The sequence below is a fragment of the Lytechinus variegatus genome, chromosome 2 (genome assembly GCF_018143015.1).
Source record: "Lytechinus variegatus isolate NC3 chromosome 2, Lvar_3.0, whole genome shotgun sequence".
In the NCBI taxonomy this organism is placed as follows: domain Eukaryota; kingdom Metazoa; phylum Echinodermata; class Echinoidea; order Temnopleuroida; family Toxopneustidae; genus Lytechinus; species Lytechinus variegatus.
In genome coordinates, this window is record NC_054741.1 from 43,507,395 (window position 1) to 43,533,504 (window position 26,110).

At 40.0% G+C, this 26,110-nt stretch overlaps 1 protein-coding gene across 1 annotated transcript in view; it reads left to right on the top strand.

Moving 5' to 3' along the window:
• The first annotated feature begins 284 nt into the window (after positions 1-284).
• LOC121406823 (tyrosine-protein phosphatase non-receptor type 1-like) overlaps positions 285-26,110 on the top strand; it is a 50,209-nt gene continuing 24,383 nt past the window's right edge. The window contains exons 1-3 of the mRNA XM_041597692.1: positions 285-296; positions 1,940-2,149; positions 18,541-18,717. Coding sequence (XP_041453626.1) covers positions 285-296; positions 1,940-2,149; positions 18,541-18,717 — 399 coding nt within the window. The remainder of the gene's footprint in view (positions 297-1,939; positions 2,150-18,540; positions 18,718-26,110) is intronic.

Consider the following 26,110-nt stretch of genomic DNA (forward strand, 5'->3'; position numbering starts at 1 on the left):
CAAATTCGTAAAAATTGAAATATTGTATTATTCAAACATTAAAAAACAAAAGAAATAGCGAGTGATATCAACTCACTCATTTAGATTAACTGGCTCATTCATATAACTATTTTGTTAAAAATAAGCGAAACTTTGAAATGTCATATTGATGAAATTTTCAGCTTTGTGCTTGTCTGATTTTTCTCTATTGATTCAAATCAACATTCTTCTTAGGTGGACCTGGCCTTTAAAAGCAGCCCTAAAAAAAAAAGGAGAAACATGAAATCTATACGGGTCATGTTGACATGACGACTATAGTAAATATATATATATGTATACACATGTATATATATATATATATATATATATACACACACACACAATGTAAAAGGCGGCTCATCAGGACACACTGATGAGCCGCCTGTGATTGAGGTGCAAAACCATTGATAGAACAGAGGCGAGGACAATTCATTATACACACACACACACACTGACGGATCCACAGGGGGCAAAGGCCACAAAGCCGCTCCGTGCCCCCTCGCAGCGTGTGTGCAAGAAAAATTGTGTACTTTTATTCAACGTGCAAGTTAATCGTCATGAACTAGCAAATCAAATGAACATATCCAGTTATCTCGTAAATAAGGAAATAACGGTATTTTCATAATTTGCTTTATGAGAAAGAAAATCAAGTGAAAAATGTGAGTCTTGTAAGATTTCATGAATTCATGAATTATTGGTGGAAATTTAGACAATGCAAGTTATCATACCCAACATACATGTAGCTGGCTGTTTGTGTTTACAACGTGTACATGACCGAAAAACATGCCGTGTACACGTGCATCAAAAATGGACTTTCAAAACGGGCCTATATCCATTCCCTTGGTCAGGCAGCAATTGCTCAGAGAAAATCAAAATTAAGATGTCGATCCAAGCGCCAATTCTTGATGCAATACATTCATAATTCCGAAGATTTGTTATTTCGGAAGGTTTGGATATTCCAAAGGTTCGTTATTCCGAAGATTCGTATTTCTGAAGGTTCGTAATTCAGAATGTTCGTTGGTCTGAAAACGAAATGAAGTTTGTAGTTCCGAAGGTTCATTAGTCCAAAAACAAAATGAGGTTCGTAATTCCGAAGGTTCGTTAATCCGAAAACGAAATGAGGTTCGTAAATCCGAAGGATCGTTAGTCCAAAAACGAACTGATTAACGAATATTATTTCGTTTTCGGAATAACGAACCTTCGGAACAACGAACCTTATTTCATTTTCGGATTAATGAACCTTCGGAACAACGAACGTTATTTCGTTTACGGATTAACGAACCTTCAGAACATCAAACCTTATCCTGTTTTTGGATTGTCGAACCTTCGGACTAACGCCACAAATGTTCGGATTAACGAACCCTTTTACGTTTTTGTATTATGGAACATCGAGGTATAGGCAATTTACGTGTTTTGGAATTATGAACCTTCTGAATTACGAAGTGTAACCATACATGATTTGGCCACACTTTACATATGTCTGTTGAAAATATTGCTGCTTAATATCCTGTTTTTTTTATTTTATTAAAAACACAGTTTTTGTTCCTAAAATAAATGAATTTCATTTTCGGAAAAACAAACCTTACTTCATTTTCGGACTAATGAACCTTCGGAGTAACAAACCTTATTTTGTTTTTGGACTAATGAACTTTTGGAATTTACGAATTTTACTGTGTTTTCGGACTAACAAACCTCATTTCGTTTACGGAGTAACGAACCTTCGGAATGACAAACCTTAAGAATTACAAATGTTTGGAATAAAGTACCTTCGGAATATTCAAACCTTCAGAATAACGAACCTTCGGAATTATGAATGTTATCCGTAATTACACTCGTTGATCAGATTTCATTGTTTCCCAATCTTTGTACCTCATGAAGCACTCAGTTACCATGTTAGATTTTTTCTTTTTTCCTCCCACAGTCCCATCAAACCAAAGAGATCCTTCACTTTCATTACACCCGTTGGTCAGATTTCAGTGTTCCTCAATCTCCTGTAGCATTCCTTCAATTCCTGCACCATGTGAGGCAATCAGGCTCACTGTTGGACAACGTTGGTCCTCCTGTCATACACTGCAGTGCGGGAGTAGGAAGATCAGGGACTCTTTGTCTGGTAGATTCTTGTCTTGTACAGGTGAGTAAAAGCAGGGAGGGGATCTGTAAAGACTATTCATTGAGCTGATATATTTTATATTTTTTTAGGTGGTCTGTCAATGACAGATCACCTCTTAATTTCGTCAGAATTTTCTTTATTTCTTTCTTTGCTTATTTATTTATTTTTCGCACCTATGTTTGTCGCCAACTTTTCTTGGAATTGGCTGAATCAATTTTGCTGAATTTTTGTCATATGTAGAGTCTATCATAGAGACGGCATACTTAGCTTTTCAAGGTCATCTGGTCATGATGACGTCATCTACGCGCCATTTTGTAAAATTCTTAATTTGATCATATTAACATAACGGATCATCAATAATCAATCATATTCACATCAAATAAACTTTAGGTCAAAGGTCATCTGTCAATGTCATCAAAGGTCATGTAAAGGTCGTACGCGCGTGTCAAGCAAAAAAAATTCTCAAAATGGCCTATTAAAATTTTGGGGTACGTTTCAGGTCATTTTAAGCATTTTTTTTTTTTTGCAGGTGTTTCTGCATTTATTGAAAATTCAATATATCAAACACAGTAATCATAATGAATATAAAGAAATACAAAAATAAATGAATAATTACAAATTGTGACGATTACATAATAGAAGAATAATTTACATAGATATACATGTAAGCAATAATATATGAAATAAAATGCAGTGGCCAGCTATCATAAGCAAAATGCTTGAGAGAATAGCAGCCAGAGGAAGGCAGCTACATGAAAACCATTGTAGCAAAAAATTCACGGGTCTATAATAATAATGTCACATAATTATTTGAAATGTTAAGAAAAAAAGGAGGAGAGGGTAAAGGGTCAGATGAAGTGGTGCAAATGTGGGTGCACGTGCAGGTGAGATTTTTACAAATACTTTGATACAAGAAACCTTTTTAACAAAGCTTTAAAGGATTAAAGAGATGTAGCTTGTTTGATGTTATTCGGCAAAGTGTTCCAAACTTCAGGACCGTGATGACGTATTGTTTTGTGAGCAATTATTATTATTTACTTCAATAACTCCATACATCTACTTGATTTGCTAGTTCAGCCCTCTGGACTGCCATACCCGAATAGAACTCCCAAGGATTTAAAAAGCGCGAGCGCGCCCTCTCCCGTTCAGGCTTACTACCCATGATCACCGCGCAACTAGCGTCCATCTTCCTCTTTTGCTTTCGGCAAGCCACCTGTCAAGACGTGCTCAGATAAGTCTCCTAAGAGCTCAAATCTTTTTGAGCTTTGGTATATTATTTTCGCTTATCTGTGGTGCATTCTCCCTTTTAATTTCAATCTTTCCATTTGTGTGTAAGATTGTGTTCAGAATTTACACTTGGCGTGACTTTTTAGACGTGTTTTGGTGACACTTAAATTGTTTTTCTAACGTTTGAGTTCTCGTCGCGCCGCATCGCTAGCGCGTTCGCGAGGCACCGGGCTTGGCCTGCCTACGTGGCAGCAAGCCTTCACCACCTGTCATGGTTATTGTTCTTCACGTTCAAAGCGTGGTGGCTTTTGGTGCCGTTTTTGAATTAATTTCTAGACAGCCTCTACACTTTGTTGTCGAGGGTGTTATTGTTATTTCTTTTTGCAGGTTGGGATCTTCAACTCTGTTCCTTCCTTGCTTTCTGGAATTGATTTATTAAGATTTTCGATTGATTATTGATTGATTAATTCTTCAATTCTCTTCCCTTTCTGTTCTGAATAAATTTCTTAATTGATATTTTATTCACAGGCGGATCTTAAAGCCAATTCCTTTTTCCTTCTGTTCTGAATAAATTTCTTGATTGATATTTTATTCACAGGCGGATCTTAAAGCTCAATTCCTTTTCCTTCTGTTCTGAATAAATTTCTTGATTGATATTTTATTCACAGGCGGATCCTAAAGCTCAATTCCTTTTCCTTTCTGTTCTGAATAAAATTCTTGATTAATATTTTATTCACAGACGCTTCGGGGATTGTTTAATTCGGCTTACGCAATTATACCTGATGATTATTTGGTTATTCAATCCCCCCTAAAAAAAAAAAAAAAAAAAAAAAAATTTTTTTGTTCTTTACAGGTGGGGTCTCCTTCCTGTTAGAAATTTTTTTGACCTGTCCCGGAATTGTTTCCTTCGTTCAATTCCCTCTTCCCTCCTAGTCTTATATATTTTTTTTATTTCGACAGGCGGGCTCTACGATTCCCTTTGAGGATTTACTGTGTCGTTCTTCCTCTTGGAATCGTTACTAGAGACGTTCCTCCTTCCTCCTGTTCTGAATTTCTTTACCTTTCCACAGGAGGTTACTTTTTTTTTCCTCTTGGAAATTATCGTAAAATTTCTCTTATCTGGAATTATTTGTCTCTCAATCCCTTTTCTTCCTGCTCTGAAATGCTTGTTTTTGTGTTTCTTCGCAGGTGGAAACTTCGTTCTCTTCTGAACTTGCATTCATTTTTGAATTTTTGTTTCGAATTCTTCCTTCGGGCACAAAAAAGAGAATATAGTAGGGGAACCTTGTAGGAGTTTCTTTTTTCAAAGTCTCCGATCTCCTTTTTATTTTCTTACAGGCAGATACCTAAACTATTCTTAGATTCTTCTTCCTCCCTACCCCTCCCCTCTTGTTTTGTTCTGTTTGCTCAAACAAACCCCTTTTAGGAGGAGGGAAAGACCACTCCGGTCTCCACTTTTAATCTAAGCGAGATCTTTGTAAAAAAAAAAAAAGAAAAAGAAAAATTCTTGTTTTTCCTTTTTCAGGGTAGAGAAAGGTATCTTTGAATGGGACTAACACAGCCCCAGAGGACCTGGTGCCCTCCACGGGGACCGTCCCGATTGCAAGTTACAGAAGTCGGCCGCCTCCAGGCGAGCAGGAGGGACGCCGCGGTGAGCGCCCAGCGGCGGTGAGTATGAGGGTGCGTCGATCAGCATTCCGAATTTGCGGTCGGATGCTAAGAGAAGGAAGGCCGAGACTGTGGTGCCACGGTCTCGGACAAAGGAAAAAGTGGTAGCCAAGGCTTCCAAGCCTAAACTAGGTCCTGCCGCCGCAGCACCCATAGGGCTATGCGACCCACCGGCTACCGGGTCACCAGAAGTCCGGAGGGAGAGTGCGGTTCTCTCCCCCCGGCACAGGTCAGGATCTCTGCCGTATAAGTCGTCCTCCGTTGACAGCATCGGGAGAGATCGCCCAGCCCCTGACCGCGAGAGGCGTCACACAGACTGTAACCACAATCTGATCGTGACCACAATCTGACCCCGTCAGATTCGGGTGAAGTTTCGTTGTTGGCGGCCGCCCTGCCAGGGGCGGCAAATCGTAAGAGATCACCCGTGCCTCTTGTGCCTTCTTCTGCTCCGGCCACGCCGGCGGAGCCCGCAAAATAAGAAGAAGAAGAAGAGGTCGAAGGAGAGGTCGGCCAGCCCTGTTGCCATGGGCATTCCTCCTTCAGACCCTCTTATCGGTGGCCAGATGTTACAGTCATACATGTTATGCTGCTATATTCTGCTACCGCGAGAGGCGTCACACATCGGGCTGTGACCACAATCTGACCCCGTCAGATTCGGGTGAAGTTTCATTGTCGGCGGCCGCCCTGCCAGGGGCGGCAAATCGTAAGAAATCACCCGTGCCTCTCATGCCTTCTTCTGCCCCGGCCACGCCGGCGGAGCCCGCAGAAAGAGAAGAAGAAGAAGAGGTCGAAGGAGAGGTTGGCCAGCCCTGCTGCCATGGGCGTTCCTCCTTCAGACCCTTGTGTCGGTGGTCAGATGTTACAGCTATTCATGCTGCTACATTCTGCTACCGCGAGAGGCGTCACACATCAGACTGTGACCACAATCTGACCCCGTCAGATTCGGGTGAAGTTTCGTTGTTGACGGCCGCCCTGCCAGGGGCGGCAAATCGTAAGAAATCACCCGTGCCTCTTGTGCCTTCTTCTGCCCCGGCCACACCGGCGGAGGCCGCGAAGAAGAAGAGGTCGAAGGTGAGGTCGGCCAGCCCTGTTGCCATGGGCGTCCCTCCTTCAGACCCTTGTGTCGGTGGTCAGATGTCACAGCTATTCATGCTGCTACATTCTGCTTTCGAGTAGTGCGGGTTCACCCCACCCTCGACGTCTACTCACCCCGCTGATGCCCCTGAGCATCAAGCGAGACAAGTGGGCAATAACCACCAGACACCCGGGAAATCCTCGAGCGATTCTGTTAAATCGCCAGCCAGTGCACCGACTAACCGGGTGCCCCAAGATCGCGTGTGCTTTCCAGCATTTTCGTCGATCTCAGAGCACGTGTCCCAGCCAACACGCGGGGCCACCCCGGCGCTTACTGGACAACCTCCCGGTTCAGTCCATAGAGCGAGACTCCCTTTACGAGGACAACCCCTATCCCGCGGGCGACTTTTCAGTAAGCGCTCAGGCGCTGCTTGACAAGTATCTACCTCACATCTACCCTCCGAGCGGGGGTATTGATGAAGCAAGGGAGTCCATATTTTCTCGCCCCGCCTCTTCAGGCGCTCCGAGCTCAATCGGCCGAATTTGGGGTCTCGGAGAGTGACGGGGTCGCTCTAGACGAGGCGGCTCCTACGACGAGGAAGCCGCCAGCTCCGTGGGTGTAAACCCACCCCCGCTCTGCTGCTGCCCGGAAGCGCCAGGCTCCGGCGCCGCCGTCTCGAAATTTTCAAGCCTCTCGAGGCTAGCGAGAAGGCAGAGGCAGGGGGGGGGCGATTATTATGCAGGTACTCCCGAATTCGCCCTCTACGTCAAGCTCACATACGGCGACGACTCCTTCAGCGGTAACTCTCTCCATTCTTCCCCCTAAGCGGGCCCGTAGATTGGAGGTATGAATCTCTTACATACCGCATGCCGCACTTCTCTCGTGAGAATGTTTGGCTGCTTTGAGAGGACAACCTATCACGTCCGCGGACCGTCCGCCCAGGCGACGGGACCGTCGCTTTTCTGGCCTGAACCTCACTTTCTATTCGAAAGTAAGGGTGCCCTGTCTTACTTAGCTCCTACCCTTGCAAGGCCAGAGTCAGGGCTATAGTACAGACACCCGTTCTCCAGCGATCGCCGCTGAAGAGAGGGCGACTCTGATATGAGCACCATCACCGCTCAGCGGTATGTCTCACTATCTCATAGCTCTCCGAGCTTATGAGTATGTATATCGGATCTGAATGTCACGGCGATTAAAAGTTCTCCTGTGCTTAATAATCGCTATGCCTTCACCACCCGGTGCATTATGGTTATGTTAACCTATTTGTCTCGTATTCGGGCGGCTCGTACGAACCCTGCCCGAGCTGCCATCACCGGTCGTCCCCCCGGACACCGCCGGCAGCACCCGCACCGAATTCGTGGAAGGAATCAGCTTTTCATATGCTAGATATCCCTCCTGTTGACATTCACAGCTGTTCCCCGAGTCTTTCCCGGTTGGGTAAACATTATCTCGGAGGAAAGTAACCGCCGTACATCTCATGAGATTGTTGGCTATGTACGTGCGTTCAAACTTGTTTAAAGCCCCAGGATTCTCTGTCGGCATTCTATGCCTACTTTCTGGGCACACCCACCGTACCGGGTCGGCGAGTTCACACCAAACTGTACACCGCCAGACCATCGGTCGAGCTCTAACTATCTATCTTATAGACTGCCCTCTATGTGGGTCAATCTTGCGGGCGTCTCCGCCGCTCCCTCCTTGTGCGGAGTGGTCTACGGTGGATGTCTTTACCGTGCCCGTTAGTCGAATCGGCTTCTTTCTTAGAAATTTTTTCACGGCACACTCGAGTCGCCCCGCATGCTGCTTTCATCCTCCTTCCATGCAAGGCATGTGGCCAGGGTCACCGCACGACCGAGGATGATGTAACAGTGGATGGATGTATGCTTATGCCTTCCTAACCACGATCACTACGACCCGCCTTCTCTCGGGCCGACTGTGGATGAGCCTCTCCATGTAAGTGATTTACTTCACTGGAGTTCTTCTTTTAGAAATTTAGATTCTCATCCCGCGCTGCCTAGGGCGTCATTTTTGCCGCCCCCCGCAGCTTTTTGGAGCTCCTTATCTTACCGATATCGGACTGTTCCACGCTGCCGCAACCGGCGCCGGCGGTGCTCGCTCTTACGATCACCTGAGAAACAGGCCTTGTGACTGTTTTCATAAACAACTGGTTCTCACCGCAGACTGATGGAAATTTTGTGATTACTTCCTCAAGTCTCCTTCGCTTGTTTCTTCAAGCGAGGACTTCGACACTCTTAGCCAGTTTCCGTCCCTAACTTGATAGGACAGGGCCGTTGCTACCTCATTCGATTCCGTTGGGAATGTAACGGTTGAGGTATCATATCTGGCGATGTCTGTTCGTTTAGAGCATCTCTTGATGGTCGTTTACACGTAATATCGTGACAGATTTTTTTTCGCCAGCTCCCTCTGGCGTACACTTGCTGCTGCTAGGGATTCCCCCGCCCAGCGGACAGCCATCGCAGCCTAGCCTCACGGGCTCTCTCGGCGATGGTGGCTTGAGCCAAGCCACCTCTTCCACCGCGGGCACTGCACCCTCAGATGGGTGCTTCAATCAGTATGGGAGAAAGGGGATCCTGAGTTCTCTCTCGATCACTCGGTCTAACACACTTTTGTCGTGATGTGTACCGCGCTGTATCCCTGACACGCCCGGTTGAGCTGTTTTGACCAGACTGCTCTATTCTACATAGGCAACATGTCCGCGGCATTCCTTATTAACAGGATGGCACTCAGTCGCTTTCTCGACCCTTGTCTGCCTTACGAGTGGTTTTCTTCCTTAATCCCTACTCTCCGTCGTTCCTGGTCCCCTTCGGACCGCTAGTAACTTTTTACCACAGCTCTCTATCAGAATTCTGCAGATTTCTGCCCTCACGCATTTGAGACAGATATCGAATTCTGGGCGCTTTCTCCCACGCGGAGGCTTAATTCTGAGATATCTCGCCTTCTCAGATTGGTCGATTGATCACTTACTGAGCCTTAAAAAGCTTCAGTTTTCCGATCACGATTCTTGTTGAAATTTTCAACAAATTTCGATTCTTACGCTCTAGTCAACAGGTGATGTTGTTCTCCTGACACTAGGCCGAGGGCCCATGATACTTAGTATTCCTGAGTATACAGGGCATTCCTCTCGAGGACATTTTTGAGGGCCGCCTTTTGGCGCTCAACTAACTCCTTCACTTCTTTCTACTTGAAGGACATTCCGTCCAGCGAGGCGAGATTTGCTGCTTCGGCGCTTAAAGCAGCTGCGGCTTTTTCCCCCTCTCCCTAAATTTCGTTGTTTTTGTTTTTTCTTTTAAAATTTTCTTAGGCTTACAATTGAAAACATGCCTCCCTACGGTTTGAGTCCGTGCTGGTCTAGCAAATCAAGTAGATGTATGGAGTTATTGAAGTAAATTATGAAAATACTTACCTGATTTTCTTATTTACGAGATAACTCATACATCTACTTGATACCCTCCCACCGACCCTCCGCCTTGCGTAGCAACATGTTTCAACGTATGGGCTTGCGAAAGGTGAGGAAGATGGACGCTAGTTGCGCGGTGATCATGGGTAGTAAGCCTGAACGGGAGAGGGCGCGCTCGCGCTTTTTAAATCCTTGGGAGTTCTATTCGGGTATGGCAGTCCAGAGGGCTGAACTAGCAAATCAAGTAGATGTATGAGTTATCTCGTAAATAAGAAAATCAGGTAAGTATTTTCATATTTGGATTTATTAGGTGAAAGTCAGATGAATGTCGTGTAGGGTATGAATGTATGTCTCTGTTGTAAACAAAAATATTACGGAAGGATGCTGGAATAGTGTTGTTGGAAAATTTATACATGAAAATGATAAGTTTGAATATTGTAAATTTTCAATGTCTTAAAATAATGAAATATTGGATCAGTATGGGCGAGATAATGAGAGTGATAACAAATATGAAGAGCTTTCTTTTGAAGGTGAAATATTGAGTCTATTTTTATTTTGTTACTATTTCCCCATGCTATGTTACAGTAAGAAATGTGTGACAAAATAAAGGAGTTATAAAACATTAGTAATGATCTTTGAGATATTATTGGCTTATAAAGGAATGACAGAAGTAACATTTAGATGTGGTTTATGGAGTGGGCTTTGGATGCTCAGACAGTCTTGAGATCTCAAACCAAGGCCTGAGGGTGGTGAACCCTTAATAAGAATTGCTGCTATTGTCCATCAGATTCTACCACACTTGCCACAACGATATCAGCTTCTCCTTGGAAATGATTATGACATTTAATAATCTACTGTGTGTTCCAATGATAAAGATTCCCCATACAATCCCAGAGTTCTCAATCAGGGATTGTGATTAAGATAATATTTTATTGTTCGTAATAGAAATCTGAGTATAGTAATATTCCAAAAATTCTTTTTACCCAATTGATCGTGAGCCCGGCAGCCACTGTGCAGCTCCAGATCGATGAGGCTCTATCCTCTAAATGTTGAACGCCAGACAGGGTAGTAGCAAATACCCCCCCCCCCCCACACACACCTGGTTGTGAGAAGTACATTCTACCAACTGATCCAACAAACTGGTTCTGAAAGTGTAAAGGGGTGGTCAATTCTTTCCTACATCAAATTGAAGACCGATATGGTATCTTGTAAATTTTGCCTGCAACTTTCATTAGGATTTGGTTAATGATAATAATGCAGTTCTTGTATAGCACATATCACATTATGTCCAAAGACTTGGATATTATTAACCTGGGTTTTCGAGGAATAAAGTCCTGCCAGGTACCCATTAATCTCACTTGGATTGAGTGCTGCGCAATGTGGATGAATTTTTTTGCTGAAGGAAATTAAGCCATGGCTGGGATTCGTGCCCACGACCCTCTGTTTCAAAGTTGGAAGACTAATCCACTGGGCCACAACGCTCCACAACATCTGTACGATATTCATTACTCTGCAAATGTCATTGGTTTGATCATGAAGTCCTTGATGTTTGGATCTAGAAGTCCTTTGTATGATATCAAAAAGTCACTATGGATCTTGCAACAATCCAACAACTATCGAAAGAGTTGAGCAAGTGCTGTGTAAAGAGGTTTCCATCTAAAATAACTATTTGAAAAGGATAGAAAAGACAATTCTAGATTTTTGGGGGATTTCACCAGAAAGGTTATATCTTGTGATGATATGACAGGTCTGCATGTTCTCAAACCAGGGCCCTGTCTTACAAAGAGTTATGATTGATCCAATCAATCGTCCAATTAATCGTAACTATATTGAAATCCATCAGTGTCATAAATTTTTCTACAGGAAATTTGCACAATGTCATTTGTAAACAAAGAGAAGCTCACTGAATTTTCAAGAAAACAATGAATGCATGAATATACATCATAATTAGAACACTCATTATTCTAGACTCCAGAGATACTTCGGATGGTGTGGCAGTTTACAGATTGATCCAACCTCTGCCTCTTTAAGTTAGATAGCAGATTTCTTTCTTCTATTATTTGACGAAGGTTTATCAGTCTCTTTTATAAGGGGTTACAGGTCAGCCATAGCAGCCATTCATTCAGGCTTCTATAATAGGGAGACTACCTCCATTCAGTTGTCCTTACCAGACTAACAAGATCCTTCTTCTTAACAGAATCTTCCCAGCCGAAGACTCTTCTCCAATTGGAACCTTCCACGAGTCCTTTCGGGCCCTAGCCTTTAAACCCATACATAAGGCTCGACATTAGCGGTGGCCCGGTGGCCCAGGGCCACCAAAAATTCATCTCGGGCAACCATTATTGAAAAAATGTTAAGTTTTGGTGGCCCGAATCGGGCAACCAATAATTTTCAAAGTAGCGCAATTTTTCTCCCGATTTTGCATGTATTTATCAACTTTCTACAGTTCAAATTGCAAGCCAATTCGTCATGCGCCTTTTTTGTTAATCTACACACAAATACACACACACAAAGATTGCATAGTCATGACAGTACGTAGGCCTACTACCGCTAGCATACAGTAACTATTATTCAGCCGGCCGCGCCGGCTGTCTGGCTGAGCTTTGCATGCATGAAACCACTGCAGCTAGCTATGCGCGAGCAGACTATTCAGACTCAGGGAGCTGTGATAAGAAATGTTACTGCTAAGAAATCTTCCCCAGAACTCTGAAAATCTACGTCAAAGTCACATTTTACACCAATGAAATGCCCTTCTACAGTCCGTATTACTGAAACCTGATTATCTGCAAGCATTAAAAGGAGGAATTAAGACCTCTCTTTTGACTCAAAAAGACCGATTTCCAAATGCATTAATACACATAAAACACCTAGGTGAGTACATCACAGTCCCGTATGTGCATTTGTATGTATGTTGATATTTGGTTTATTTCGAAGCTGTGTCTCTTCTAGCCAAAAATAAATAGGCAGCTTCTTTCTTTCGTGTTTACAAATGACTTCTTAAACCATTCTTAAGGAAGTAAATACTTTGGGAAGGCATTTCATTGATATGAAATGTGAATTTTTCCATCATTTTGTCAAATATAGGGAAGGAATTTTCTCACCGTTTTTTCCAGATAATTTTTGCCGTTTTCTCATTTTTTTTCTTTCATTTTTTTTTACAGTGATTAAACCAGTTATACCCCTTCCCATTGAATATGCCTGATTAAAGAACATGTTTCTACTGAATAATAATAATAATTTCCCCCTTTTTTGATAATTTTGTCTTTTTCTTACAAAATTACATTTTCTTTTGTTTTTTCTCAAATGTTTTTTTTTCCTGTTCTTTGTTTTTTCTTTCTTCATTTTTTCTTTTTATTTCACTTATTCATTTTTACAATTTTTTTATTTCTTTTTTCAGTATACTATTCTAAAAATGATTTTTGTTATTTCCCCCTTTTACACATTGTTCTATAAATTCTGCAGCATATTTTTCTGTGATTTTCTCCTGCTATAATATGCTGGAAAAGAGAAAATAAACTGGATTTGGGGCCTGCATAATCTAGGTTTTATGATCAAACAGGAAGAAAGGAAAAATAGTTGTTTTGTAAATCTATCTGAGTTTGCTATATACAATTTATTTACTTTACCATTATGAGTGTGTGTCGACACGGAGATTAAAAATGCACAACCTGGGAACAATACAATTCTTTTATTCTCTTTCAATCATTTCATATTTACAATGATAGAACAATTTATATATTACCACAAAATAAGCAAAGTAAAATAACAGCAAGCACGATTTACATACAAGATGTACAAAGAATAGTGGTACGTGTTAGTGACTGCAGAATATTTCACTTTGTTTTATTTATTTTAAATCAATGTTTTTCTTTATATTTTTCGGGCCACCAAACTTTACTAATGGGCCACCAAAAAAAATTATTTGAAGGTTTTGGTGGCCCGAACGGGCCACCACCAAAAAAAGTTAATGTGGAGCCTTGAAACCCATACATAATTGCTCCCTTCTTGATCTTTCCATTAAGACAGCCTTCTTGTTGACTATAGCTTCAGGTCAATTTTACAATCTCTCGTCAGTTTCCGAAAGATAGGTTATGGTGTCCCGTACGTGCCTTAAAGTGGTACATTGATTGGACTAAGTGTATTCGCACCTCCCACCAACTGTCCATTAGTTCAATAGAACCTCACAGCCCTGTTAGTCCAATTACAATTTCTCGATGGTTAATGCAGGGGATCAGGTCGGGTGGAGAATATGCCATTTTATCAGGGTCCTTTAGAGCCCACGATACACGGGGCATAGCAGCGTCTTGGGCACTTTTTCAGGGTACCTCTTTGGCGGAGATCCTCCAGGCAACCTATTGGACCAATTCCAATACCCTTTTATCTTATTACTTATATGATGTAATAGCCAAGACACAGGTTTTGCCTTGGTGGTTCTGTGTTGTCCTAATCGTTCCTAGGCTATTTCCAGTTGATATATTTCATTAACATGGTTGATGATTTTTATCCCTATATTCCTAGAGTAGCTTCTCCAGTTGGGAGACTACTCCATTTTATAGTAAATCAGTTTCTTTATCGTTGTTATGCTAACTTATCTTGAAAGGGTCTCGTTTCTGCCCCTCCTCCAGTTTTTTTCCCCGTGCTATTCTAGCAATTTGATGAGATGGTATAGGTAAGTATAGCGCAGTGTAGTAAATCAGAATGCTCAGTAGTGAGCATATTATTTACTAACAAGCTATACATCCTTTACTCTGCCAACATCCTCGTCAGACACCAATCCTCTTGTAAGCTACACTCCATCCTTCACTCTCATAAGGACAAGCACCCATCCAACAAGCAACCAGGCGTCTACAAGATCCCCTGCGACTGTGGCAAAGTCTACATTGGAGAAACCGGCCGAGACTTCGACACCAGACTCAAGGAACATAAGACCCACCACCGACGCAGCGACTGGGACCGATCTGCCATCGTCAAGCACGCACAACAAGAGAATCACGGCATAGAATGGGACAAGAGCCACCTAATCACCAACATCCGGCACTGGAACACCAGAAGGGTCAGGGAAGCCATTGAGATACATCAACACAACACTGTGCCTCAAGACCCTGGCCTCCACATCAACAGCATCTGGCACCCAATCCTACGTCAGCACCAAACTTCTAACCAATCCACAAGCAACTCGCTGTCTACCGTCACCCCACCAAGCCCTCCTACCCAACACAGCAGTCCGATTGCATCACCAACTCAACCAGTGAATTCGCCGACGCACACACCGCCGCCACCGACACCTCGCTACAACCTCCGCCGACGACCCAACACCTCATCCGTACACCAGGCCACCCATTCACTCCCGCCGAAGCTTACCCGACGAGTCCGCCAACCAACACGCACAGAACGCCACCACTGATGTACCTACCACACCGCCGACACACGCCGCCGTCTACTCACCGCGTCCGCATACCACGCCCACTCGTTTCCCGCCAAAACCGCCGACCCACGCAGAGAGCGCCACCTCCGACGTCAGCCCGCCGTGACCGCCGGCCTAGAGCTTTTCCCCACGTCCGCACGCACGCCACAAGTACCGCCGCATGCCTGAAGACGGACAGTCAACCTGTCCGAAACGTCGAGTCTCTCTACTACTCATCATCTCTACTTGCCGACTCAAGCCAGCATCTCCTCATCAGCTCTACTACTCAAGCTGTTCTCACTCAACATTCCTTCTGGTTTACAGTCCTTTTCAGGACTATTTTCAAGAAAGAATACTCTACTCTCAAATCTCCTCTTTCTCGCCTATCAACTTCTTCTCTTCTTCTATCCACTGTTTTCTATAACACTCCACATGGTGTACCGTAAACCACATCGGTAATTGTACATGCCACCATGCAAACCTTCAAACAACATCCAAGCTATACTTACCTATAGCTCCCCACCCGTCCTCCCCAGCAGACCTCGCCCCTCCTTGGCAATGAAAGAGGAGGCTTATATGTGGCGAGCCGGTTTTATGGGTCTCGTCCCGTGACGGGTTTCCCAGATACTTGATTGCAGTTAGCCTCTTTCTGGGAGTTTTTTACTGGTGGCTATTCGAGTCAGGGTAACGAATAGCAATTTGATGAGATGGTATAGGTAAGTATAGCTTGTTAGTAAATAATATGCTCACTACTGAGCATTCTGATCAGTTCAAATGCTAAAACTAATAATGAACTAAAAGATTCCTCACTGGAAGTTGAGGAAATAGAATGAGAATTTACGGTGAGGCATCCACCTATAAAAAGCACGTTTGTTTTGCGTGTCCCGACAAACCCCTCTCAATCTTCCACCTTCCTCCCCCCCCAAAAAAAAATGTTAGCAATTTTCCTACTTTTTTGTCAGTTTCTTACTTCTTTTTTGCCTTTTCTTTTTTTCTGGTGAATAGCGTAGTAGAAAAGGATCCATATATAAAGGAAAAAAAAGACCGGTTCACCTTTTATTTTTCTTTACGGCAAACATACCATTGAGGCGCTTATTCTGGTAAGCATCAACACCAAAATATTTGAAAAAGATGTATAAATAACAGTGGCCGCTGAGCGTTTTTGATAATGGAGGGGTTGAGCTGAATATGGGAGGGAGTAATCCCCAAAAAAAGAAAAAATATAAATTTATGGACTGATGCCTCCTTCCGACTCCAACACCTTTGTACTATTCGATTGAACGATTAAAAAGATAGAGACAAAACGGGATACAAATCTTTCATGATTTATTTTGTTTTCGGTTGTGAAAAAACCCAGAACGCTTAAAAAATGAATAAAATGGAAGAACATAATAAAACACTTTTAATTTGGATGTTACACTTTCATTAGATGAAAATAATTTACTTTCTCTTATCGTGATGAACAGTATTCGGTAGCATGGTTATTTTGGATGGAAAAGGGAGACAAAGAAATATGAAATGTAGAACGAGACGAGGAGAGCTTTGGGAGGTATGATTTCAGATCCACTATATAATTTGATTCACATTTACACCCTTCACTCTTTGAAATTGCAACGGAAAATATATCGAATACTGGTATGCCATCTTCAAGAAAATTTTTTTTTATTACAAACCATAATTTATGAAAAGAAATACCAAAGACGATTTTTAGTGAAACGTTGAGGCCACCGTCTTGCAGCTTCCCAGCCCCAAAGTCACAAAATAGTTTCGAACTTTCGTTGCGCGATGTTATTATCATCATCGCACTTGCAAGGGAAACTTCACGCTTTTTTATTCATTCTGGAAAATAAAGGTATTTGGTATGCTGTGATTTCACCCAAAACAGATTATCGTTGTAATTATACACTTTGCAAGTAGTCTCTCTACAATTATGTAAAGAGACCATTCATGAGTAGCGGGACAATAGGCAATGAAAAAAGCACCAGAGCAGACAACAAAGCGGTATCGATCGAACCCACCCTGTCCGCGTGTTCTGATTGCCCTTACGCATTTTTATACACAGTGCCTATTGACGCGGGGAAAAACGAAGATTTTACAAAATAACACGACTTTTTCCTCGTACATTTCTTAACTATTCTGTTGATTTGAGAAGCAAAACCTTTATTTCTAGAAAGAAAAATGTCTGATCTTTCATCTTTACATTTACTAAAAATCCTGAAAATACATCAATTTGGCGCAATTAGCAATTGATTGGGAAAACACCGCCTCAGATCCAAATACCAGCAATGTACCAAAATGGCTCCGCCGCAGAGAAAGGTATCGGGATTCGCGGGTCCGCACGCAAAGGGTTAAACTTTTGTTTACATTCAGTTATGTCCTCAGATCCAGCTGGCACAAAAAAGCTATTGGTTGTGCCTACTTAGGTCAAATTGTTGATTTGGGTGGCAAAGTTGTTAGAAATGTTTATATGTATTTTTTTTTCAATTGGCTGAAAATGCGAAAGAAATGTATGATAAACGTAGCATGCAGTCAGTTTGTTTTCACCTTTTTTCCTTGACACAGAATGAAAATTAGCATTTCTGCACAAACCTATTTCTGTGAGCTTTACAAAAATGGACAGTACTCGCTCAAGTGTAACATTTTGTCAAAATTGTTAATTTCATTTGATAGATGAGACCCAAACCCAAGAATACATGTACATGCCAAAAATTGTCCCCATGTACTATATTCTTCAATTCCCTGGACTTTTTCAAATTGTAAACTTTTTATTGATACGCACTGTATAGTAAAGCCAGTTTTATTGTTTTAATCCACTCACAAATGAAAGAATAAACCTTTTTTTCTACCAGTTTCATGTAAAGAAATGCTGGCACGTCGACGCTAACCCCTTCAGGGGCTGCCAAAGTCCTTTTTGCCCATTTTCCTTCTTAATTGAAATATATCCTCCTTCGTGTCAAATGCTGATATTTTGCATTACTAGTAGTTGTTGATGTACTAGTTGTAGAAGATAAAACAGATACATATCTATGCACATACAAATATTTGACCAAAAAAATTAAAATTTTGGCATAAATTCTCATAGTTATAAAAATATATTAACCTGACTTTCCATAAGACGATTGCGATCGATTTGTTCAAACTAAATCATAGTGAAATGCATATTTCATTTAAGATTTTCCCAGTGTCTGTGCAAAAATATGAAAAATAATTGATTTTTATGAACAATTCAAGATGGCCACCAAAATTGCCAATTTTGAACCCCATGGGACTCAATCTGGCAAAGGGAACATCAAGATTCATTAACTAGAGACTTTAGGGAATACAAAACAGTTGGTTTAAAAAAATATCATGATGGTGCACGGGAACCCCCATCACCGACTCAACAAAAGTTGGTATGAGAACGAGTGGATGATATGCAAAGCTAAACAGCAATTGGATTGTAGTTATGTTATACTGGTTATTTGATAATCATATCTTGGCCTGGGGTCATATGTGACTACTTGTTTTCATGTCTGTTCTAGTATTAATTGTAGGCTACATTAATTTGCATAACAATAAGAAGTCAATGTCCATATACATGTAGTTATCATCTATTACTTTTCTTTTTTATCATACTTGTACAGATTGAGAAGAAAGGCAGTACCTCGGAATTGGATGTGAAGAAGCAGCTACTAGACATGAGGCGGTATCGACAAGGTCTCATTCAGACCTGGCAACAACTACGCTTTTCATACTGTGCTATCCTAGAAGGGTCAAAGGTCATTCTCAGGGAAAATGACCTAAGTTCATTAGCAGTAGAAGTAAGCATTTACTGTAGAAAATAGATGAGGTTTTTCATAATTAATAGTTTTGAATGTGGTGTGTTTGAACTTTGAGTAGGCAGAGGTTTCCTCATTTGCAGCCTGCAAGTTAAATAGATCATTTATAAGAGTGGAATCCAACTTCGGTCATGAAATGCTGTGTGTGAGAGGAGAAAAGCAAGTAAAACAGATTGATGAAAGTTTGAAAGAAATCGGACAATCAATGATATAGTCAAGGCTCCACATTAACTTTTTTTGGTGGTGGCCCGTTCGGGCCACCAAAACCTTCAAATAATTTTTTTTGGTGGCCCACTAATAAAGTTTGGTGGCCCGAAAAATATAAAGAAAAACATTAATTAAAAATGAATAAAACAAACTGAAATATTCTGCAATCACTACCACTATTCTTTGTACATCTTGTATATAAATCGTGCTTGCTGTTATTTTACTTTGCATAAAACAAAAGAAAAAATGAAGAAAGAAAAAAACAAAGGACAGGTCATAAAAAAAATTTTGAGAAAAACAAGAGAAAATTTAAGAAAAATAAATAAAACAAAATTATCAAAAAATGGGGAAAATTATTATTATTCAGTAGAAACATGTTCTTTAATCAGGTATTTTCAATGGGAAGGGGTATAAATGGTTTAATCACTGAAAAAAATGAAAGAAAAAAATAAAATGGCAAAAGTTATCTGGAAAAAACAGGAGACAATTCCTTCCCTATATTTGACAAAATGATGGAAAAAAAATCACATGTCATATCAATGAAATGCCTTCCCAAAGTATTTACTTCCTTAAGAGTGGTTTAAGAAGTCATTTGTAAACAAGAAAGAAAGAGCGGCCTATTTATTTTTGGCTCAAACATGTCAAAGAGAGACAGCTTCGAAATAAACCAAATATCAACATACATACAAATGCACATATGGGACTGTGATGTACTCTCCTATGTGTCTTAATGCATTTGGAAATCGGTCTTTTTGAGTCAAAAGAGAGGTCATAATTCCTCCTTTTAATGCTTGCAATTAATCAGGTTTCAGTAATATGGACTGTAGAAGGGCATTTCATTGGTGTAAAATGTGACTTTGACGTAGATTTCCAAAGTTCTGGGGAAGATTTCTTAGCAGTAACATTTTGTATCGCAGCTCCGTGGGTCTGAATAGTCTGCTCGTGCACAGCTAGCTGCATTGGTTTCATGCATGCAAAGCTCAGCCAGACAGCCGGCGCGGCCGGCTGAATAATAGTTACTGTATGCTAGCGGTAGGCCTACATACTGTCATGACTATGCACTCTTTGTGTGTGTGTATTTGTGTGTAGATTAACAAAAAAGGCGCATGACGAATTGGCTTGCAATTTTAACTGTAGAAGGTTGATAAATGCATGCAAAATCGGGAGAAAAATTGCGCTACTATGAAAATTATTGGTTGCCCGATTCGGGCCACCAAAACTTAACATTTTTTCAATAATGGTTGCCCGAGATGAATTTTTGGTGGCCCCGGGCCACCGGGCCACCGCTAATGTCGAGCCTTGATATAGTTATGGCTGTTTTAAAATTGAGATCTTCTAACTATGTCAATTGAAAATTGTGGAAGTGAAAAGTGGAAGTGAAAACTTTCCCATAGCCTCATGAGTTTTCTCTCAAGTACTTATTCCCCTTTCGCAGTAATCAAAATATAACCAAGGCAGCATAGTGTTTAATGTCCTCAGGGAAAGAAAAATGGATTTGAAGTAAAACTTTTTTTAAATGACATTTTAGCCATTTTATGTTTTAAAGTAAATGGAAGAGAAGTCCTTGCCTTACTCTATGACATCACCAATGTGGCTAATTTGAAGTCTCCATGGGTAAAATTAAATTATATGATTTATTTCAACAACTAGGATACAGCTTTTTATTTATAACTATTGTTATTCATCCACGTGAATGCCGAACTGATAACAATAACACACACAAAATTCCTGTGACCCATCTCCCTGACCCGAGCATTACGCCAAGTTAATCAATCACAGCAATGTCACGGCCTCATTTCGTGTCTTATCTGAGAAAAGATGTTCAAAGTAAAGTCTCTCACTCCAATATTAGAATTTTAATGCTTGGAGACTCTCTTTGTTGGCATTGTTGTATTTTATATGGCTCATTTTGTTGTCATATCAATTTGAGTCTAGGTTTAGCACACTAGCGCGAGTTTTTGTGAATTTTAGACACTTTGGGTCTTCTATCTTTAGAGCTTGTTTTGCCTTCACAAGTTGCTCGTATGGATGGAGAGCTTGATAGAGCTTCTCCCCGTACCTCTCACACGCCTATTGCGTTGGACCTGTAAGTTTTTTCTTCCTTTTTTTCTTCCCTTGAATTCTTATTCTTTGTCTTGTCTTGGATTAATTGTATCCCCCGAACAGAGTTCGGAGGATACTATGGATTTGGCCTCGTTGCGCATCTGCCGCCGCCGCAGAAATTTCCTTGTGAGCGGTCAATCAGCTGCATTTCTTCTCCGATCATCTTCAAATTTGGCATGAAGGTAGAGTATGGTATAGCGAAGGTGCCTATTTATTTTGAAGTGGGCGGAGACAGCGTTGCCATGGCAACAAGAGTTTTTTTGGAAATGGCAGAGATGTCCTTGAGCGCTCTACCAGCTGCATTTTTTCTCTGATCATCTTTTAATTCAATTTATCACTCCTATTATCAACATTTTCGTCAAATTCCTTCTGATTGACTTCTCCACAGCGAGTCGCCATTTTGAACTGAGCGTCGTACACTTTCACTATGGCAGAGTGAATACAAACATTTATAAATCACTGCAAATATTTCAATAACTTTTGTGGAATAGCGCCATCTGGTGTCCATAGTATGAAATTTGATATACACACGCTGTTTTCATTGTAGGGGTATTAACAACGTGGTGCTGACGCCTCAAACAGAAGATAGGTCAAGCTTGTAATATTACGTGCCTCACACAGATCGTATGCTCGCTCAGCACGTAATATTACGTACTACGCAGTCAAGTGGTTAAAACAGGTTGAAGGAATGTTTGGTCTTAGATTTGGAGTTTTTAGCTCATCCGGCCCGAAGGGCAAGATGAGCTTATGCCGTGGCGTCCGTCGTCTGTCGTCCGTCGTCTGTCATTCGTCCACAATTTCAAAATGCTACTACTTCGCTATTTCAAGTCCGATTTCAATTCTGTTTGCTTTATATGATAGCACTAAGTGGGGCATTCAAAAGTTCTACACAGAATTTTGAAATTCATTAAATATGCTAATTTATGCACATTTTTCAAAATTCACAAAAAATGCTACTTCTTCTTTATTTGTTGACCGATTTTGATTTTTTTGCTTCCATCTGGTAGAGCTTCATGAGGTTCACCAAACTTCTACACAGAATTTTGAAATTTTGACCAGAACAATTTTTATGCTAATTTATGCGAAATTAATTCATGCAGATTTTTCAAAATTCACATAAAATGCTTCTTCTTTATTTGTTGACCGATTTTGAATTTTTTTCCATCTGGTAGAGCTTCATGAGGTTCACCAATCTTCTTCACAGAATTTTGAAATTTTGACCAGAACAATTTTATGATAATTTATTCGAAATTAATTTATTTATATTTTTAAAAATTGACATAAAATGCTTCTCCTTCATTTGTTGACCGATTTTTACTTTTTTTCTTCTTCCATCTTGTAGAACTTTATGAGGTTCACCAACCTTCTACACAGATTTTTGAAATTTTCAGTAGAAAATTACTTATGCTAATTTATGCAAAATTTATTCAGAAATCACAGAAAATGCCTCTTATTCTTTATTTGTTGACAGATTTTGATATATTTTTTTCCATCCGGTAGAACTTCATGAGGCCCACCAAACTTCTACACAGAATTTTGAAAATTTTCAGGAGAAAATTATCTATGCTAATTTATGTAAAATGTATTCATAAATCACAGAAAAATCCTCTTCTTTATTTGTTGACAGATTTTGATTTTTTTTTCTTCCATCTAGTAGAGCTGCATGAGGTTCACCAAACTTGTACACAAAATTTTGAAATTTTGTCTGGAAAATTATTTATTCTAATTTATGCAAAATTTATTTATAAATCACAAAAAATGTTTTTTCTTCTTCATTTGTTGATCAATTTCAGTTTTGTTTGCTTTATATGATAGCTCGAGGTGGTGATACAAAATTTAAACATCGAATTTTGAAACTCATTGAATCTGCTATATATTCATATATTTTCAAAACTCACAAAAATTGCTTACTTATTTGTTGATTGATTTTGGTTATTTTTGTTCCATCTGAGAGCTATCGTTCACCAAGTTTCTACACAGAGTTAAGAAACTTTGACTAGATAATAATTAATACTTAATTCATATGAAATTTATTGATAGATCACAAAAAAATACTTCTATGTCATTTCTTCATCAATTTCAATTCTATATCCTCAATGTATATCACCAATATAATTCACTACAGTGTAAACTGGGCTGAAATGAAAATTGTGTTAAATTGTGTTGTGAGATGCCGGATGAGCTCCACATTATTGATGTGCTAGTTCTGATTACTATTAGCGTTATTTTGAAGAAAAAAAATGGGACTGGCTGAAAGACTATGATATGTGTCCATGTTATCCAGCATTAATAAGATTATGGGGTCTCTATACTGTTTCTGTTGTTGTTGTATTGTTATTTATAATTGGAATAACAGGGTTTGGAAAAAAGACTAAGCTCGATTTTCATTTTTATTCCACTGGAATATCATTATGGTATCTTAGTTTGGACTTATATTATAATTTTTGAAATATCCGGGTCTGGAAAAAGAATTTGAACTAATATTATAATTTTTTAAACAACCAGGTCTGGAAAGAAGACTTTGCACTTTTGTGCTATTCGAACGCATTACTATAGAGTTTTAGTTTTAAGTAACCGGGTCAGGAGAAAGAATATGCTTGATTCTCAATTTACTCTTAGCGCATATATTTACAACATGAACCATATAAGTTCAAACAACAACAAAGACATTTATTCCACCAGTTTGAATTAACTGGGTCTGGAGAAAAGACTAAGCTCGATTCTCATTTGTATTCCACCTCAATATCATTATTGTATCTTAGTTTGGACTTTTATTATGATTTTTGAAACAACAGGGTCTGGAAAAAAGACTGGACTTATATTATAATTTTTGTCTTGCCTGCATAGCAGAGCGAGACTATAGGCACCGCTTTTCCGACGGCGACGGCTGCGGCGGTGTCAACATCAAATCTTAACCTAAGGTTAAGTTTTTGAAATGACATCATAACTTAGAAAGTATATGGACCTCCTAGTTCATGAAACTTGGACATAAGGTTAATCAAGAATTACTGAACATCCTGCCTGAGGGTCAGGTCACATGACCAAGGTCAAAGGTCATTTAGGGTCAATGAACTTAGACCATGTTGGGAAAATTTCATGAGAATTGATTGAAAACTGATGAAACTGATGAAAGGAGTGTTTATCTTATGTAGGCACAACTTCTTGGAATGAGCTACCAACCCAAATCAGAAAGAAACCATCAAGATCAAGTTTTCGTAAAGCTATTGTCGAACATCTGTTGGAAAAATAAATTTTGATACCATCTATATTTTTTATCATCTAGATATCTTTCATTTGTAAATACTGTTAACTAATTTTGTTAAATTGTTATGTAGTCATTGCTAGCGTGTATTAGTAGACTCACGATTTTCATTCTTAAAAACATGTTTCTATCTATCTAGACTAGAAGGGGCCAGACTTGACTAGCAATCATGCTATTTTCTGGTTCCTGTTATCCTTGCTTTTCTATGTATTCATAAATTATTGTCTGTAAACTTGTAAATTGGTATTATCATTGCATTGGATAATAAATAAATTCATTCATTCAAGCAGTTTGAATTGTAAGTTTTTTTTCCAATTTTCACCAAATGATATGTTGTTACCATGGCAACAAATTTCTGAAAGACACACAAAAATGTGTCTTAGACATCTTCACCTCAAGACCAACGTGTGTGCAAAATTTCATGAGAATCGGATGAAAACAGGAGAAGTAGTTCTAACTGCAAGATTTGTACCTTATTTTTGCCACAATACAGTGTTACCATGGCAACACAATTTCCAACATGTGCAAAAAATGTGTCGTGCACATCTTTACCCCAAGACCAAAATATGTGCATACACACCAACATTCAACCCCCTCCACCGCCACCCTTCGGCTTGTTTAGCATCTGCATTCAGATATTTAGTGCATAGACCAGTTCGTGGTTACTTCATGGACAATTTTGGTCAAATGATCTTTCATTTCTTTCATTATGATAGGCAGATTTCAAAGCAAGATATTACGTAAGCTTGCCTTACATAGCAGGATGAAGAAATTGAATAGACCAGGTGCACCTATGAACACTTTATGGAGGTATTTGTTGCATTCCTACTTTGAATGCATATCATAGCATGTTGCACAATGTACTCGGCAAACTGTGAAATACCAGTCGTTCGTGGACGCATTGTGTTTTTTGTGGATGTAAATGGATACCACTATTCAAAAGAATATATGAATAATCAAGACATCAAAGTTGGTGCCTATCTTATTAGATTTTAAACCACCATGTCACTTTAGTACAAATGACCTTCTTCTGATCATGCGTAGAATCTTTTGATCATGCGCAAATAGGAACTACGAACTGGCTTATTGAGATGTGAGGACAAACAGAACATCTGTTTAAAAAGGGTCTGAATTCAAGAACTAAACCAATGCAAAATAATGCACTGCTATTGAGTTTTGCACTAGCGCTAGTCTATATATCAGACCAATCTAAACTCATAAATTTTGACATTTTCAACCCATTTTTTCACTGTTCCTGCAGCCAGATTTTTTGGAGCGTACCCCATTTTCAATTCTTGTACATAAACAAAGGTCTGGAGAAAAAAATCATGCTTTTGTCCACTGTGTCCACAAGTAGGGTGTTTTTGACGCTAACAGACCGGACTATAGGGTCTACTTAAACTAAAGTTAGAAATAGAATAAAGATGTCGAGAGGAATCTATTCTATTTAGATTTTGACAAACAATACATGGAGAGTAATAAATAGGACTGATACACAAAAAACTGTGCAAGTCACTTGGTTTGGGATTGAAATGTTTTGGTAATTAACAAAATTGTAGATAATCTGAATAGAAAATTCTTACCATATTTGGGTGATGAATGCTCTTCTTTTACTACAATAGTTGTAATTAGTTTCAATAAAATTAAAGAAAAAAACAACTTCAGTGACATTTTTTTCAAGTTTGTTGCAGTCACCCCTGCAGCAGTACCATTAGGTCATAGAATATGAGACTTTGGCTTAGCCATATCGTCTGACTTGAGACAAATGTCTTCAAGTTTATAGAATATCGTTCGGGAAGATTT